Source organism: Barbus barbus (assembly GCF_936440315.1).
Source record: "Barbus barbus genome assembly, chromosome: 27".
Taxonomy (NCBI): Eukaryota; Metazoa; Chordata; class Actinopteri; order Cypriniformes; family Cyprinidae; genus Barbus; species Barbus barbus.
Window position 1 is genome coordinate 30,640,066 of NC_136755.1, and position 18,580 is coordinate 30,658,645.

Genomic DNA, 18,580 nt, shown 5'->3' on the forward strand with positions numbered 1-18,580 from the left:
GTATTCAAATGTGTAAAAAAGATTTATATGTAATCATACCAATAACAGCTATACAAACAAACCAACCGCTGGATCTGCATCTGAATCAGACTGATGGAAAGAAACGATTCAAGTAAGTGAACTGATTCAATCAGAACGAATCTGTTCATCATTCAGACAAAACTCACCTGCAGCTGCTTTCTTTAGAAACTTAAATAGCCTAAATAACTACAACAAAGCACATATTCCTCACTGTGAATACATCTCAAATATTGAACATCTCCTAAAACACAAACAGAAATGAACATAATTCAGTCACAGACACAGAGTCAGATCTAACGGTCGCAGACAAACACTGTGCTGAACAGCATAAACAGGACAGCCTTTTAAAATGTCAAATGCTTTTGTTGTGAAATGTATTTGATATGCATGTAAATAAGAATACACAATAAAACCATAAAAATGACTTTCATCTCACAATCCTGGCTCTTTTTCTCGCCATTCTGAGTTTATATCTCACTCTCACACTTGTCTTCTGAGTTTCTCTGTGCCGTCAGCAGCGATGCGTTTGGAGCGTTTAGCGTCTGTGCCGCTGCATGCCAGGCGAGCGCAGCTCCTCCACTTCCTCCTCTATGACGGGGTCGTCGGGCTGCACGGGCCGTGGCGCGGGGTAGTTGGGCTGGTAGTAGGAGGTGTAGGAGCCGTAGGGGTCGTCGTCCTCGGCCTCGGGGCCGTATGGCTGGTAGGAGCTGGGCGGCAGTTGAACTACAGGAACATCTGTGTCAGTGAGGTCAGCATCGACGCCCGGCTCTGAGCCGCAAACACAGCGCACAAGCAGCACGAGAGAGACACAGGTTACTGATGCACAAGCAGCCCAGGCCACACCCACTGCCCCGCCCAGTGTATGACATCAAAGTACAGCGAGAGCGATAAGAGAGCAGACGGATCCTTATGCTTTCGAATCGCTCTCGCTGTACTTTGATGTCATACACTGACCATTCTGTGCAGTGCCGCTTCAAATCAAACACACCTATTTACTGATGTATAGGCCACACCCACTGCCCCGCCCCCAAGGATACAGCACCATTCACTGATGCCCAGGCCATACCCACTGCCCCGCCCCCAAAGATACAGCACCATTCATTGTTTTGCCATGATTTTATTTTTTATAAATGGAGGAATCACGATTTTGAATAGAAATATTACCAAATGTTAGAATTAGACACTCTGACAGTATGCCAGCGATAACAGTAGCCTAAAGAGAAAAGAATGACCCAACCGCATGTGATTACCCGCTCACGTGTGACGCGCTCATATCACGAGGCATCATTCACACAGAATGAGCTTTTGTGTTGATAAAGATGTGGCGCAGCAGTGGAATAGGTAAAACATGCAAGAAGATGGGCATGAACTTCTTTTAACCTGAGCGCCGTGTTTTTAGAATGCTTTATCATGCATGAGACGTGAGCGCAGCAGTCAAACGCGTCCATGTTTACATAGAACAAACTATGGAAAAGCAGTGCAAGCCAATAAAAAGTCTGATATTTGATGTTTGCTTCATGGTGACAGACTGAAAGCTGCTGTTCGTTGTTTTTACAGAACATTTATAGTTAATAATAGACTACTGTGTTATACCTTCAGTCATTTTGAATTACCTTGACTTTTGAGAATTTTGTAAAGCATTTTCCTTGTACTATTTCTGAACATATAATATGTGTAAGGAAAGTTTGTTCAAGATGCACAAGATAAGACAAGTTTGTACAATTAGTTGTAGTTCATGCATCTTTTCTGAAACAATATTGTGATTTGTTTAACATTTACACTTCATGCGTGGAGCACTTTAACTAGAGGGTTAATAAAAAAAAGTTACTTGAATCATGTTGTAGTTATATTTTCAAGTTGACTAGTTAGAAATCGTATAAAAATCGAGAATCGGTCAAATGTTCCAAAAAAAGAGAGATTTTATTTTTTGCCACATCAAACAACAGCATTCACTGATGCCCAAGCCACACCCACTGCCCCGCCCCCACAGACACAGCACCAATCACGCGTTAGATGTTCAGCCTGTTCCACTGTGAGTGTCAGGAACAGCACACTAGTATTTCTGCAGTATGTACTCAGTGTACAGCATGTGAATCCTCTGCACTCATGCAGTACTGAGTATTATTCACAGCACATGATGAACTACAGCCAACACCATTTCTACAGTAATCTGCTGACTTCATCAGACATGCAGCATAGTGAGGTCATGTGACTGTTTGAAATATGCAGTATTACACATTACACACACTATATAAAAGGAACACAGTAGGGCTGCATGAACAAATTTACTTGATTTAAAATGCATTTTAAAAGAGCTCCATGTTTGCTCTGCCCTAACCCAATTTTGCAAATGTTTTGTGATTATATAGTAAAATAAGTTATATAACATTAGTATTAAATAAAAATATTAAAATAAGAAATATTACAATTGTAATTTTGAATTGTATAATAAAAAATGCAGTACAACTTTAAAATGTCAAAAACAATTATATTTATACATTAGCTGTTTTAATTTTTTCATTTTCAAACATCAAGCATTTATTTTGACAGAAAATGTCAGGCAACCCTAAAGCTTCTCTTCTGATTTTTATGAAGCTGTATGCACATGCTGTGTTTTAAATGCATGCTAAAGTGACTCATAATCAGAGCGGTTCGTGTCGCAGTCGCAGTCGCAGTCAGTTTAATAATCAGTTTTATTTCAATCATGCAGTCTTATGCATGTAATTCCAGTCTGAACATCTAGGGTGAGAGTTCATGTTGTCTCATGCAGCACATGCACAGAGACATCATCATCACGAGCATAACATTACGAGCCTGATGAAGCGCATTAAGGACAGCAGCGAGGATTAGTACACACACACACACACACACTCACCTCCCACGTTGTAGCCGAGGCAGGCGTTCTGGTCGCAGTATCCAGGTGGGCCGGGCGGACCAACTGGTCCTGGAATCCCGGGTCTGCCGGAACTGCCGGGGTTACCGGGGCGACCAGATTGACCTGGACTTCCTGTTCTGCCTTCACCAGGAGCTCCTGTGGCACAGCAGGAAACAGATTCCTCAGCTTCCTGTTTCATATTCTATTCAGTCATTTGACTACATACACACTGTCTATTTGTGTAGTATTTGTGCAGTTGTTCATCAGAAGTTATCATATGATGAAAGATTATCAAAACCAACATTGATTTACTCAGAATCAGATGAATCGCTCACATGAATTAAGACAGTAAACAGTTGTGTGTGCATACACTCGTTCACATCCTTCTCTCCACTCTCTGAGGCAGAGTCTCCAAACTCATCCTCTCTAATCATCCTACTACTTGTCCGCTTGATCCTATTCCATCTCATGTCCTTCAAGCCATTTCTCCTGCAGTTGTACCTGCACTCTCTCACATCATTAACACATCCCTTCACACTGGAATTTTTCCCTCAGAATTTAAACAGGTTCATATAACTCCACTACTTAAGAAACCCACCCTTAACCCAACTCTTTTAGAGAACTACAGACCGGGTTTCCTTCTTCCTTTCATTGTTAAAACACTTGAACAAGCTGTGTTCAACCAAGTCTCTGCCTTTCTCACACAGAACAACCTCCTGGACAGCAACCAATCTGGTTTCAGAAGTGGACATTAAACCGAGACTGCCTTGCTCTCAGTTGTTGAAGGCCTAAGACTGGCAAGAGCGGATTCCAAATCTTCAGTAGTTATCTTGCTGGATCTGTCAGCTGCTTTTGACACGGACAACCTCTTGTCAACCCTATTGGGAAAGGGCATCTCAGGAACCTCACTCCTGTGGTTCGAGTCTTACCTCTCTGATAGGTCCTTCAAGGTATCTTGGAGAGGTGAGGTGTCCAGGTCGCAACGTCTAGCTGCTGGGGTGCCTCAGGGCTCAGTTCTTGGACCACTTCTCTTTTCTGTCTACATGGCATCACTAGGTTCTGTCATTCAGAAACATGGCTTTTCATATCACTGCTATGCTGATGACACTCAACTCTACCTCTCATTCCATCCTGATGATCCGACGATAGCTGCTCACATCTCAGCTTGTCTAACAGACACTACTTGCTGGATGAAGGACCATCATCTTCAACTCAACCTAGCCAAGACAGAACTGCTAGTGGTTCATCACAATTTCACCATCCAATTAGACACATCAACCATAACTCCTTCAAAAACAGCTAGAAACCTTGGAGACTTTCTCAGAACACAATGCTAAAATTGCCTGGTCCTGCAGATTAGCTTTATTCAACATTAAGAAGATCAGGTCCTTTCTTTCCGAACATGCTTCACAACTCCTTGTTCAGGCTCTTGTTCTGTCCAGTCTGAACTAGTGCAATGCTCTCTCGGCAAGTCCTCCAGCCAGTTCTATCAAACCTTTACAATTAATCCAGAACGGAGCAGCAAGATTAATATTTAATGAGCCGAAAATAACGCAAATCACACCTCTGTTCATCAATTTGCACTGGCTACCAATAGCTGCTCACATAAAATTCAAGGCATTGATGTTTGCCTACAAAATCACCACTGGCTCTGCACCACTTTACCTAAATTCATTACTTCAGACGTATGTGCCTCTAGAACTGGCTCTGTGTGTGTGTCTGTGTGTGTGTGAGTGAGTAAGTGTGTGTGTTTGTGCGCATGTGCGTGTGTGTGTGTGTGTGTGTGTGTGCATGTGCGTTTGTGTGTGTTCACCTGGCGGTCCAGCAGGTCCTCTGGGCCCCTGGACTCCCACACCTGGATTGCCCTTCTCTCCCTTCTCGCCCAGAGGTCCTGATGACGATAAACACACACAGTTTGGTTATGATTCTCCATCTTTTCAGGTTAGTGCTGTCTTGTGTGCTTCAGTCTGTCGATACAAACACAATCACGTACCTCGGGCTCCCGGCTGGCCATTCTCTCCATTACTGCCTGGGAATCCCGGCCGTCCCGGCGGCCCTTGCTCTCCCTGAGGTCCTGGAGACCCCTGTCGGCCCGGCTCTCCCGGCGGTCCGGGAACAGTGCGTATTGACACTGGCTGACTGGGAATGTGGTTCAGAATGGAATTGTACCGCGCCATGTGACCTGCGGCCGGAGAGAGAGAGAGCTGTTAGACACGCAAACGCAATCCCAGCATGCCGTGCGTCTGTGTCTCTGCACTCACTCTGGATCAGCTGCTCACACACTTGTCTGGCTATGGCTTGGACAGAAGCCGAGGACTGAACTTCACCCTGTTAAACACACACATGAGCATCAATGAATCACATCAGAGATGAGAATGTGAGGATGACCTCGTTATTCGCTCAGACTCGTTATCTGACTCACCCGCTCGCCCTTCTCTCCCTTGGATCCCGGGGGTCCCTGAAACAGACAGAGGAGGTTTTACATCGGTCCGTCACTGATAACATGTGCACACGCATGTGGAAACACATACCGGACGACCCTGGTCTCCTGTGGGTCCTGGAGGGCCATTTTCTCCCGGGGCCCCCGGCACTCCTGGACCCCCCTGAGGACGAGATGCCAGTTATAAACACAATCTATCGACTGGAGCGGAGCAATACTGACACTGCGGTGGTCTGTTCTTACAATACAAGATTTATTATATAGCTTTATTTGTAAAGCATTAAACATTCTGGAATGACTGGGGTGATTTTGTTGGGCGATGCTTCTGCATAGAAAGAAAAAATTTATAAAATAAAAAAGAATAAATCACTTTTTTTTGCATGCACATTGTACTTTTATGGCTCAACAGTTTGGGAAAACCTTGGCTGTTGAAACAGTTCTTTTGCATATAGCGCTAAAAATCTCTTATAAGCCACATTCCCACTGTTGTTGACTCATTTAATGACTATAAAATAATAATTAAATATTTTATTTGAGCTTATTGGTATATAAATATAGAAAATAATAACTTAAATTAATAACACTATTGTACTGTAAAATAAAACATTGAGTATTTAATAAATGTAATAGAAAATGTTATTTTATAGCACAACTTTAAAATTACATTAATTAGGAACAATAATAATAATTACATAGACATATTAATACGTCCTAATTTCTTAATTTTAAAAATTAACTCATTAATTTTGATGGTTTGCCAGTCTTTTTTAAGAGCAGATGTGCCCGAATGTTTTAATATGAGCCACCAAAAATAAAATATAATTGAAAGTAAATGTTGCATTGTATTAAAATATATTATATAAAAAAATCATATTTGTAAAATTTTTTGTTAATTAAATATTTAAATCATTTTTATGTTGAAATAATTTTTTAATGAAACTCACTTTGAGTTTTTTACATTTCAATGCAAGAATAAAAAAAATAAAAAATAAATTTCTAATAAGTTTTGAAATGTTAAATTTCTCCTATTTTTCCCTTCTTTTGTAAAATGGCGTGGTCAAAGGTCATCGATCTGGTACAGGGTGAAGCGTGTCGCTGTGTGTGGCTCGTGATCCAGTGTTTCGTGTCAGAGAGACTCGTGTGAACGTGTGTTTAATCGTGTGTTTGTGGACTCACTATGGTTCCCGGCGGCCCCACTCGTCCCTGAGGCCCGTCCTGACCCGGCAGCCCCTGTGGAGGACGAGAATACAGTGATCATTCGGCCGAGAGCAGCGTTAGCATGACGAGCGACAGACACATTACCCGCGGTCCTGGAGGCCCGTCGCGTCCCGCAGGCCCGGGAGAGCCAGGAACACCCTACAGGAACACGAGACGATCTTCAGACTCGCAGCAGACAGACCGAGAGAGAGAGAAGGTGAGTGATTTACCTGCAGCCCTGGAGGACCGGCGTCACCCTTCTGACCCGTCTCACCCGGAGCCCCCTACCAAACACAGCTCACTCAATACCAGACATATCTGCTGTACGTAACGGTGCACTATACTACACTTGCAGAAGAACATCTACAGGAAGTGACCCCAATAACCCCAATCATGCTTTTATTGTGAAATTATTTCTTTTTCAACAAACACTTCAAAGGTTCGGTTCTTGAGTTTTCGGTGATCATGTGTCAGCTTAGGGGTGTCCAAACTTCTTTTAAAGGGGGCCAGATTTGATGATGTGGACACACCGGGGGGCCGGATACATCTCCCTGATTATTTATATATATATATATATATATATATATATTAGTGTTGTCAAACGATTAATCACAATTAATCGCATCCAAAATAAAAGTTTTTGTTAACATAATATATATATATTTAAGAAAAATATGTTTATATATTAAATATTTATATATAATATAAATAATATGAATATAAATATATACGTAAATATATATATTTTTTAAAATACTGTATGTGTGTGTTTATATAGGCATAATAAATATACACAGTACACACATTATGTAAATAAAAACCTTTATTTTGGATGCGATTATTAGCGATTCATCTTTTGACAGCACTAATATATAATAATAATAATAATAATAATACATATGTAATAGTAGTTGACAGTATCAGTAGCCTGAGTTTTGTTGAGGATGTAAAAATCTGTAAATATTGACAACCTTGTTTCAAACGTTTTAATTATAATATATAGAATGGCTTTATGGTATTTAGTCTATTAACAAATTTATTTTGTATAAACAGAAAAGCACAAAACTGCTTTTAACAAAAATATCAGTAATTTGGCCTATATTTCATTCCTCCCTATATGTCTACATTAATAATATAATAAAATGTGCTTGAATATCCTACACGTCTGCCACTATACCACACTGTGGTTACTGTTACTGCAGTAAATCCATTGTAAATGTTGGTGATTTGTGGACTGGAAAGTATTCTAATTGATTGTTTTCACACAGCATTTTTAACATTTCATCAGTGTTGAGGATCTCAGGACAGTTTCATCTGCCTTTAAACGTGTTTAAAATCCCCGCGGAGTCTGTGCTTTGTTTCTGAGAGCTCTGCTTTAACCTCGAACGCTTCTCACAGTGTTTTAGTGTTTAGTGGTCGCCTGATCGAGATCAGTCAGTGAGTAGTAAACGCGTTTGTTCTGAGCTGTTGTGCTGTCTTTCAGCAGAGCTAATAACAATCTGTGCAGCGTGGATGAAACGAGGCGTTTACTACTACATCTGGTCTGAGTTGTAGTGCTGTCACCTTGTGTTGGCATTGTGAAACTGCATATTTTGTAAATTACGCTTGGCGGGCCACATATATTTGAATATCCTAACAAACCATACATCAATGGAAAGATTATTTATTCAGTTTTCAGATGATGTATAAATCTCAATTTCAAACACTGCTTTGTCAAACATATGTGATGAATGAAACAATGCAGTGTTACAATGTTACAGCTAAAGGCTTCTCAGCAGACAGCCAGGCACGGATGCATGCTTTTTGAATTCAAATGTGCATTTTTTTAATTTTCTAAATATTTGAAACTCATTTTGCACTTTGACAGCCCTAGTGTGAATGAGTGATCAGTGTGGAGGTGCTGATAGTTACTGGAGGGCCTCTGATGGAGCGTCCGCTGGGCCCCGGGGGACCGGGAGGCCCCTGAGCACCTGGAACACCAGCATCCCCGACTGGACCGACAGGACCCTACACACACACACCTGTGTTAATCCACTCACATAATCACACTCTTAACTCTCGTGAGGTGGATTGTGGGTAATACTGTACCACAGGGCCGGGTTCACCTCGATCTCCTCTGGCTCCTCTGATGCCCGGGCCTCCCTGTCTCACACACACACACACACACACACAGAGAGAGAGAGAGTCAGTGACTGATATCTGAGATGATGATGATGATGATGATGGAGATGAAGGGCTCGTACGGGGGGTCCGGTGGGGCCGGGGGGGCCCTTGCTGTCCTGAGTGCAGGTGCAGGCGCGCGGGAGAGACGGACACTCGGCCTCCTTCCTCTGAAAACAAACAAACAGCAGCTAAATCACACAGAACACAAACATTCAGGATGAAGTGGCTCTCCAGGAGTCGGTACATTCAGAGCACGCCGTTCAAACTTTCAATGAATCGATTCAAAGGTCAGATTCAAGGAGAACAATACATAAATTAAAATAAAATAAAAGCATACATTAAAATTATTATTTGATAAAAAGTCAATATAAATTGATATAATATAAAGGTTAGATGAAAAAGTTGTAGTTGAAGTACTAAAGTTAGTAAAACTGGAACAAACAATGAAAGCTAAATAGAAATATTAAAAAGAAAGAAAGACTAATAAAGGCAAGAGCACAGCAAAATTACTAAACCTTAAAATAAAATATAAAAATACTACACTATAAAGTAACCATAAATACTATAATAAATACAAAAATTAAATATATAAATACTAAAACAGATACTATTATAAAATAGTATATAAATAAAACAAAAATAAGGCTGCCATTAAGATAACTTTAAACATGCAAATGTATTGTTACATTATTAAAATATTAAAATTTCAAGGAGGTGTAACTTGTTTATTTTGAATCTATTTGGCAACAAGGATGTTTGGTCGTGTACAGCTAGTTATAAATACTATATACCAGGTAGGGCTGAACGATAATATCATGAAAAACAGGATTTTTCAACCGCAGAGGGATTCCACTCGGTCACGTGACACTGAGAAGATCGATCGGTGTATGACATCAGTGTACGGCGAGAGAAAGCCTAAGGAGTCGCCCGCTCTCGCAGTATTTGATGACACACAGCGATCGGTCTCGCCGCGCTGCTTCAAGCCCAACACATCTAGGCAGTCTTCAGAGGAAGCATCCTGTTGGCACGCTATGTTGCCAAGTCTGCAGTTTACGGCCTAACATATCATGCAGAATTGACGCGCTACATGTAAATGATATCCTTTGTTGTATTTTCCTGTCAAAATAATGGAGTTGCTTTGGAATTCTTCAGCTTTTAAGAACTGGTTTCCGGTAGTGGGCGGGACTAATGCACAAACGGCAATCTCATTGGCTGGTGCTCAGCTATTATCCTCCCTGTTTTGATTTCAGCGAATCAGTTCAAGCGAACGCAGACACCTGATTAATATTCATGAACCCAGCAGCTCAATACTCCTTAGTGCGTTTTATATTGTTGTTATTAGTAGTAGAATTTGTAGTAGTTTTATCTTATAGGTATTATTTGTACTTTTTTATAGTATAAATGACAAACAATAACCAAACATGGTTATTCTAATTACTAAAGTTCTATCATCATTTAATGCTAAATTATCATAATATCATATAAAGTTTGGTTTGACTGACTGATGCTAAGTGACATATTTAAAAAAAAAAAAAACTGTGCCATTTTCTAAACATAAGCTTATATATGTATATATATATATATATTATTAGTCTGGTGAGTAAACAAAAAAAAACAGAAGCCAATGGAGATTCTATTGCCAAGAAAAGGGTTGATAATATTTACAATAATCAATTGAATTTGATAGGTGTCTCTCACATTGTCCCACAGAAACATCAAAATTTACATATTTTATTTGACATATTTGAACATTAAAAAAAAAAGTAACAATAGTTACTTTCCGTGGTAATTAGTTTCTTTTATAATGATGTAACTCGGTTACTGTTTGTGAGAAATAGCTAGTAATATAATGAATTACTGTTTTAAAGTAACGTGCCCAACACTGCATACTATACAATGACTTATTACTTCTCTTTGTTGAATAATACAGAATATAAAAAGCTTTAGAAAATAATCGCATATTAAATCGCAATCGCAATATTGGTAAAAAAAATAAAAAATTTGCAATTAGATTATTTTCCAAAATGGTTCAGGCCTAATACCAGGGGTGGTGACCATCGGTCCTGGAGAGCCACAGCCCTAATCAAACACACTTGAACAAGCTAATCAAGGTCTGAAGGGTTACTAAGAAGCTAGGTGAGTTTTAATCAGGGTTGGAGCTGAACTCACTCCAGGACCGGAGTCACCACCCCTGATATTGACTAATACTAAATACTATACTGTAAGCCTAACACAAAACTCTGAATTTTCACACTTTAAAACACACAGACACACATTCACGCTAGCACGCACACACACACTCACAGATACACATACACACACACACACACACTCACGCTAGCACACACACACACACTCACAGATACACATACACACACACACACACACACACACATTCACGCTAGCACGCACACACACACACTCACAGATACACATACACACACACACACACACATTCACGCTAGCACACACACACACACACTCACAGACACACATTCACGCTAGCACGCACACACACACACACTCACAGATACACATACACACACACACACACACACACACACACACATTCACGCTAGCACACACACACCCACTCACAGACACACATTCTCACACACACACTCACACACACCCACTCACAGACACACACACACACACACACACACACACACACACACACACTCACCAGGCTGGGCAGCTCGCAGCATTTATCCCGTCGAGCCCATGACGTGCTGCACACGATATCAAAGGACTGCAGCTGAAACTAAACACACACTTGAGATGTGTTATTCTAACACTCAACCTCATTTATGCTTGATTTCACTTTGATCACACACACACACACACACACACACACACACACACACACACACACAGTACCGGAGCAGAGTTGTCTTTGGCTCCTCTGGATCGCACCATGCGTCCCAGAACCTCCACGCCGTCAGTGCTGATGTTTTTGGCCGCATTAATGGTCTTCTCTCCCGCTGGTTTACAGTCCACCATCACCAGAGCCAGCGTCTTACTGACGGCGATGTGCAGCTGCGCTCACACACACACACACACACACACATTAGACAACAGCACATTCACTGCTGGACTGGACAGCATCTCCTGCGGCTGTGACCTCTGACCTTATGAAAACTGCCATAGAAGAGCTTCTGGATGTCCGGCCCCTCAAACGTCACCGTCTGGAAATCCCCATTATAATCATTGTTGAAGTAAGTCAGTGTCTTTCCTACATCTGTGAAGAGAAACCAGGAGAGGAGACATTCATCTTGTCTGGATTTCAAAAGCACATTTTTATATTCATGCATCCAGCTGATGCTTTCATCAAGATAGGGCTGCACAACAATTTTTAAAAATTATTCACGAATCATGATCATGATTATGTTTGCCCTTGTTTTCAGCTCATCAGCACTTTTTCTGTAATGCAGTGAGAGCGTGTGCGAATGGTTGCCAGGTTGGAAAATGTTGAAAGTTGTTTTCAGCTGCTTCCACACTAAATCTGTCCTTGTCACACAGTTTCTGAAAGCTGTCACTCAAACAGCAGAAGCACACACCAGATCTGCAAAACCAGACACTGATTCTCAGACTTTGACTCTCTCTCTATGTAACACACAAATCTAACAGGAATTAATATTACGGCAAAGGTGTTTGCAAATGTTTGCTTTTGAGATGTGATATTTTGAATGCAGTGCTTCATTTTGCACGAGATGATGCATTTTGCTTTTTGTGTGCAATTCTTGGATTTGTGTGTAAAGTTAAAAAAAAGAGGCAAAGTTTTGAAAATGTAAGCAGTTGAAAAAAAAAAAAAAACACTGGACAGAAATTGTATCGATTTATGAAAAAAGCTCTGATTGGGGGATTTAAACTCTAAAAACTGCAGTCATGAACGCTTGTTACCAATGCAAGATAACGCAAATGCCAAATTAGAAACGTTTCAGTATAAATAAGCAGCAGGCAAACATCACAGATGATTATGCTTAATAAAACGAGAGAAACATAAATCCTAATGACAATTATGAAACGGATAGTTCCGGTCCTTGATTCTGATTGGTTCGAAGCTGTTGTAAATTACAACGTAACATACAGCTTTGTTTACGTCTGTGTGTTGCTTGGCAACCACTTTGTTGCAACCACAACCGTTTCTGTGCATTGTTTGGTGGAATAATAATGTTTTTATTAATATAATTACATTTTATTTGCTTTGTTTTATTTTATGAAACCTTGCTACGTGGGATATGGGATAAGCGTTTTATAAAAGCATTAAGCCCTGTGAAGCTGTGGTTTACAGTGAATTTATAACAGTTAACGCTTCGTGTCGTGCCTAACAACGCCCCCTAGCTGTTATAAATTCACTGTAAACCACGTTTCTTGGGGATTTTTTATTAAATTATGATTCATCGTGCAGCTCAATTCAAGGTAAGCATTCCGTGAGAATCGAACCCATGATGCGTTGTGTTACTCACTGTCCAGAATGACTCCCACCAGCGGCTCGTTGTTGCTGTTCAGGACTTCCCACAATGCAAAGGGCTCCTGCGGGGTCTCGGGCAGCAGGCGGAAGAGCATGGTGATGGTGTAGTCTGACGGCAGACCCTCCGGATGGATGAACCTGCACCGTCAGAGTTCAGAGATTCATTTCTACACCTCCAGCTCTGCGTGCATGTGAATGTAAAGAGGAATGTGAGACTAAAGGCCCTTGCACACACAGTCCGAAATTTTCGAAAGCGTTTTTTCGTATTAGTCTTCCTAAACATTTGTCATGCACAGAAACCTTGCACATTGAGTCCGATGCATGTTAATTAATCCATTGTGATGTCAGTGGCTCAGTTTGATGCTTTGCTAGCGATACTGGAGAGCCACATGTTAAAAAGAAGACCCCCAACTTCTGTGAACCCAGTGTGCAAGGATCTTTACAGGGCTCTGTGCTGCGAGATGAAGTGGAGCAACTGGACAATCACCATTCTAGATTTTGGCGTTCGCTTGTACGGTGGCTCTGAATTGTCAAAACATCTCTCAAAATGCTTGCTACGAATGCGAAAAATGCAGAAAGTCTAAACCAATCTGAATTTTTTAAGGACAGACGAAAGTTTCGGAGGCAGTGTGTAAACGTGATTGACACAGCATGAGGTTATATTTATTTATTTTTTAACGTGCAAAAAGTTAGTTTAGTTAGCCTAATTAAAGGACACCTTTTCATTTACTGTATATTGTCTTCAATCTAATTTTGTTCAAAAATATTGTGAGAAAAATCTAAATCGTGAAACGAATCGAATCGTGATCATTACATCCCTAATCCTGACAGTACTATTTTAACGGCAAAAGACGCAAGCTGTTAGTAAATCTGTCCCTAAGTGTGGCGTGACTGCAGTGAGTGTAAAGCAGCGTGAATGGGGCGTCACCTGGTGGGCTGCGTGACGAGCGCGTCGCTGCCGAGTCTGAAGCTGCTGTAGCTGTTGAAGGTCCCCGGCTCCATGGACACGCCGCTCACGCTGCTGTACAGATGCTCCACCAGCCCAAACGTCTCCATCATCCTGAACCCTGGGCACAACCATCAGTCAAGAACAAGCACATCTCCAGCAGAACCCAGTCCTGCCCTCAGCAGCTCAGTGGGATTCAAACTGACTCATGTACATCTCTGCTCTGAATGGCTGAGGCTGAACTCAAATGAACCGCGAGAGCATCTGCAGTTTGTCCCCATCAGGAACAGCAAAGCATGACGCTTCATTAGAAATAACTGAAGAGTGTGTGTGTGTGTGTGTGTGTGTGTGTGTGTGTGTGGTTTACCTGGTAAAGTGCTGCCGCTCATGGGTACTGATGGACACGCTACAGACGACAAGACAGAAGCACGTCAACAAACACACGCACGTTTATCTAATAAGTTCAGGTCGTAGACTTCTATTATTTTTCTATACAGATAGAATATCAATTATTGATAGTATTATAATCACACACACAAACACTAACAGACTAAAACTTTCTGCATTATTAGAATTTTAACTTGGTTTACTGTATTTGTATGTTGTTTTTAGAAATGATGATGTCACCAATAGGAGGTTTAGTAAGGTTTATACCACTTCTGGGTACAAATTTCTCTCCAAAATATGGATAAGTAGATACAACCACACCAGGGTTATTATGGTTAACTAAAACTAAAACTATAAATAAAACAGTTAACTTGAAATAAAATTTTTAAAACTAGTTGCCATGGCAACAGTTCTCATTTTCATTTAGTTAAATTTTAACAAACTAAAAATATAATAAAATTAATAAAAACTATATAGACAAATAAAAACAACAAAAATTAATGACAATGACAAAATCACAGCAAAATTAAAAAAAATTAACTAAAATTAATATGAAAGCAGAAAATATAAAAATAGAATCCAATTTAAAATATTAACAAAAACAGTACATCAATCTTACTAAAGTAACACACACACACACACACACACACACACTTACTGGCTGACGCAGCTTCACAGACAAAGGTGATGAGTTTCTCTTCGATCTTTCTAAAAGCGTCCAGGTCGTCGACGAAGAACACGTGTCTCTCGCTGGGTCTGCTGGCGATGCTCACCAGCTCGCCGTAATCAGCATCAGCAAAACCGATGGCAAACACAATGTAACCTACAACAAACACAGGCTATATCAAACATCAACCTTTAAAGCAGGCATATTCAAACGAGATCCGGACCGCGAGACCATTTTACCATTTCTATATAAAGTGTGTGGTTCACACCAGGAGTGCGCAGGCTCTTTTACTGTAATGATATTTGGGCATCATGTCCTCTAATATTTCTCATCTAGAGCCAAACGTGCTTGATTCAAGTCCTCCTCGTGTGTGTTGCTTCTGTAAAGCGCCTTTAAGAGCTGTGAGTGATGCAGTTATTTTACAACAGAAGCAGAAACACAGCGAGCAGCAAAATAGATCCATACTTTTGCTAAAACACTGCAGAAAACAACAGTGCTGCAAATATAGGTCTTTTTATCTCTGACCAGGTTTGAGACGAGGCATTTTTTCATCTACATCGAGCATTATTAATCAGAATAAAATCAAGAGCATTTTAAAATAAACACATAATTATTCAAATTGGGGAAATGGCAAGGAAAGACAACATAAACACTGAAATTACAGTTAACGTTTCTGCTCATGATGAAAGTGTTTTATGTTTAAACTGAATATAAAAAGCAGTCCAGACTTCAAGAGGAAAACCCTGAACCACATACAGGATCTTTTCTGTCACATGGCCTTCTGCCTTACATGTGTATCTAAACATAAAAGATAATAATAGCTTCATAAAACACCTGATCTTATCTTTTAATATTCATATCTAATTGGGCTCATTTTAAACAGAAAAATTCTTAGAAGCCACTGGCTCTGATTTTTGATTGTTTAGGGTTTTATTTATTCTTTTACAAATCATTACTGTTTCATTACACATTCATTACAAATCCTTAATCATTGCCCAGATGGAAGTGTGTAATGTATATAGTCCGGAGCTCCAGTGGGAAGGAAATATAGAGGCCGGACCTCTTGGATCTGAACAGCCCTGGTTTAAAGAGTCGTGAACCGTAACACGGCAGACTTTCGTCACCTTCCGTCTGGATCTCCTGGGAAACCTGGAGCACGTCGTCTTGGGAACGGCCGTCCGTCAGCACCACCAGGACTTTAGGCACGCCCCTTCTGGCTCCGCCCACCGCCGAGAACACAGAGTCCTTCACATGCTGCATCGCCCGGCCTGCAGAGGTCAGAGGTCAAACACCGTCACACGCGTGTATATGTTTACGGTGGATGATGATGATGGTGTGTGTGTCTTTGCCTGTCTTTGTGTTTCCTCCTTTATATGAGATCCTCTGAATGGCGTCCAGCAGGTTTTCTTTATTATCGTATGAGCTGAGCTGGAACTCGGTGCGAGCGTCGTCGCTGAACTGAGCGATAGCCACCTGAGAGACACACAGACAGAGGAGGACGGCCTTTATCTCCACCTAAAACACTGAACTTTTAATAATTACTCATTTTTATTAGCTTTTGTATTTGTATTTTATCAAAGATAAGGGGCCAGATTTACTAAACAGAGCAAATTAGAGCGAGACCGTAATTCCAAACCAGTGCTGATGGGCGTGGGGATGTCTGCGGGTGATTTACTAACAGAACTAATTAAAGAACACAGACGCAACATCTCATTTACATATCGACCAACGCAATACACCAAGCACAACACAGATTAGAGCAGTCGCAAAGAAAGAAGCCAAAGTACGCTGAAAAGATTTATTTCCTGAAGCAAATTAAAAATAACATGGCTTTGCAAACTATACGGTCGGACAATGTGTTCTTCTGGCATTCAAAATAAATGAATACGTGGAAAAAACCCTCTCGCTTCTACCATGCGCTCTCTGTTCGCTGCGCAAAATAGTTTAAGACATGCTTTTTTTGGGCGTTAAATAATGGCGCAAATGCCAATAATTGAACGAGCACAGACGTTAGTAAATCTCATTGCGTGATTGATTTTAATACTCTCTTCCCATAAATTTTGTGTCTGAAAGGAAAACTCCTAGAAATGCATATTCAATAACCTCAGGTGCAAAAATAACTGTCCACGCCTTTTCAGCGCTAATTCTTTAGTAAAACCTGACAGTAATGTTTTAACACCAAAAGATGGTTTGCGCTGGCGCCAGCTGTTAGTAAAACTGGCCCAAGCTGATTTAATGACTGGATTATTATTATTATTTCATTGTAAAACGATGTGTGTGTATTCACTCTGATATTTTAGAGTTTATAATATTCACTTAATTTCCCATTCATTTTCTATGCTGGTCCTTTTTGGCTGTGAAACTGCGTGGGATTTTCTGATTGGCCTTTCCAAATCAAATCCTAACATTTTTTGTGTTCACACAGTAAGTGCTTGACATGTCACTCACTTGAGTCCCACCCGGACCAATCCGGTCCAGCGCTCCGGCGGTGCTGTACAGGAAGCGGACGATCTTCTGGAAGTTCTCGTCTCCGATACTCCACGATCCGTCCACCAGAAACACCAGATCTGCTTTAGCGGCTCGACACACTGATGCACACACACACACACACACACACACACAGAGCAGATGAGAACGCTGCGTGAAGACTCACCGTCAGTGATGTCATGGTGACCCGTACCTTCTTTAGTGGCGGGAAGAGTTGGCGGGGGGGCGGTGGTGCTGGGTGTGGTGGGCGGAGCCGTGGCCACAGGAACTACAGACACGTTTGAGTGACAGCGTTACAAAGGAGAACACAGGAACCACTTCAGTGCATGTGACACTCTGGGAGCCACACGGCACAAAGAGAACATAGCCTTGAGTTTTATAAATGTTTGGATTCCCTTCCTCTGATCTTCTGTACAGTTACAGCATGAAGGAACATCAAAGCGTCAAATGTATCACTGAAATGTATCCTCTCATGTAATGGCTAACAATGGTTTGGATTTTTTGGTTTGCATTTCGACCATTACATCTCCTGTATCAATGAGAGACTCAGTAACTATATCATGAGACGTGTCATTTAAACTCAATGTGTTTTTGGCTCACAGCGACGGTCACATGTATAATCACGTGATCACATACAATCACAGTCAGTGTTGCTCATCGAGAGGATCTCATGCCACTGGTCACAGTTTTCAAAAAAAATCTCAAATTATGTTTTCTAGGAAAAATTACATTTCTAGTCACTCAAAACTTAAGTCTTACTGAACGTGAATAACTTCACTGCAGATCTGTTTGTTTGTGTGTGTGTGTGTGTGTACATGTTCTCTGTGTGGTGTGTGTGTGTGTGTGTGTACATACATACATACATGTTCTCTGTGTGGTGTGTGTGTGTGTGTGTGTGTGTGTGTGTACATACATGTTCTCTG

General features: G+C 40.9%; 1 protein-coding gene across 1 annotated transcript in view; it reads right to left on the reverse strand.

The window, feature by feature from the left end:
- Nucleotides 1–556: 556 nt before the first annotated feature.
- LOC306847493 (collagen alpha-1(XIV) chain-like) overlaps nucleotides 557–18,580 on the reverse strand; it is a gene marked incomplete at its 3' end in the record, with an annotated part of 75,419 nt that continues 57,395 nt past the window's right edge. The window contains exons 25-48 of the mRNA XM_079381434.1: nucleotides 17,851–17,925; nucleotides 17,619–17,758; nucleotides 16,520–16,643; nucleotides 16,295–16,438; nucleotides 15,162–15,326; nucleotides 14,484–14,522; nucleotides 14,099–14,237; nucleotides 13,166–13,308; nucleotides 11,828–11,937; nucleotides 11,577–11,735; nucleotides 11,383–11,460; nucleotides 8,777–8,863; nucleotides 8,622–8,675; nucleotides 8,445–8,540; nucleotides 6,764–6,817; nucleotides 6,639–6,692; nucleotides 6,513–6,566; nucleotides 5,428–5,499; nucleotides 5,319–5,354; nucleotides 5,158–5,224; nucleotides 4,890–5,078; nucleotides 4,710–4,787; nucleotides 2,897–3,052; nucleotides 557–789 (exon numbers count right to left, since the gene is read on the reverse strand). Coding sequence (XP_079237560.1) covers nucleotides 557–789; nucleotides 2,897–3,052; nucleotides 4,710–4,787; nucleotides 4,890–5,078; nucleotides 5,158–5,224; nucleotides 5,319–5,354; nucleotides 5,428–5,499; nucleotides 6,513–6,566; nucleotides 6,639–6,692; nucleotides 6,764–6,817; nucleotides 8,445–8,540; nucleotides 8,622–8,675; nucleotides 8,777–8,863; nucleotides 11,383–11,460; nucleotides 11,577–11,735; nucleotides 11,828–11,937; nucleotides 13,166–13,308; nucleotides 14,099–14,237; nucleotides 14,484–14,522; nucleotides 15,162–15,326; nucleotides 16,295–16,438; nucleotides 16,520–16,643; nucleotides 17,619–17,758; nucleotides 17,851–17,925 — 2,546 coding nt within the window. The remainder of the gene's footprint in view (nucleotides 790–2,896; nucleotides 3,053–4,709; nucleotides 4,788–4,889; nucleotides 5,079–5,157; nucleotides 5,225–5,318; nucleotides 5,355–5,427; nucleotides 5,500–6,512; nucleotides 6,567–6,638; nucleotides 6,693–6,763; nucleotides 6,818–8,444; nucleotides 8,541–8,621; nucleotides 8,676–8,776; nucleotides 8,864–11,382; nucleotides 11,461–11,576; nucleotides 11,736–11,827; nucleotides 11,938–13,165; nucleotides 13,309–14,098; nucleotides 14,238–14,483; nucleotides 14,523–15,161; nucleotides 15,327–16,294; nucleotides 16,439–16,519; nucleotides 16,644–17,618; nucleotides 17,759–17,850; nucleotides 17,926–18,580) is intronic.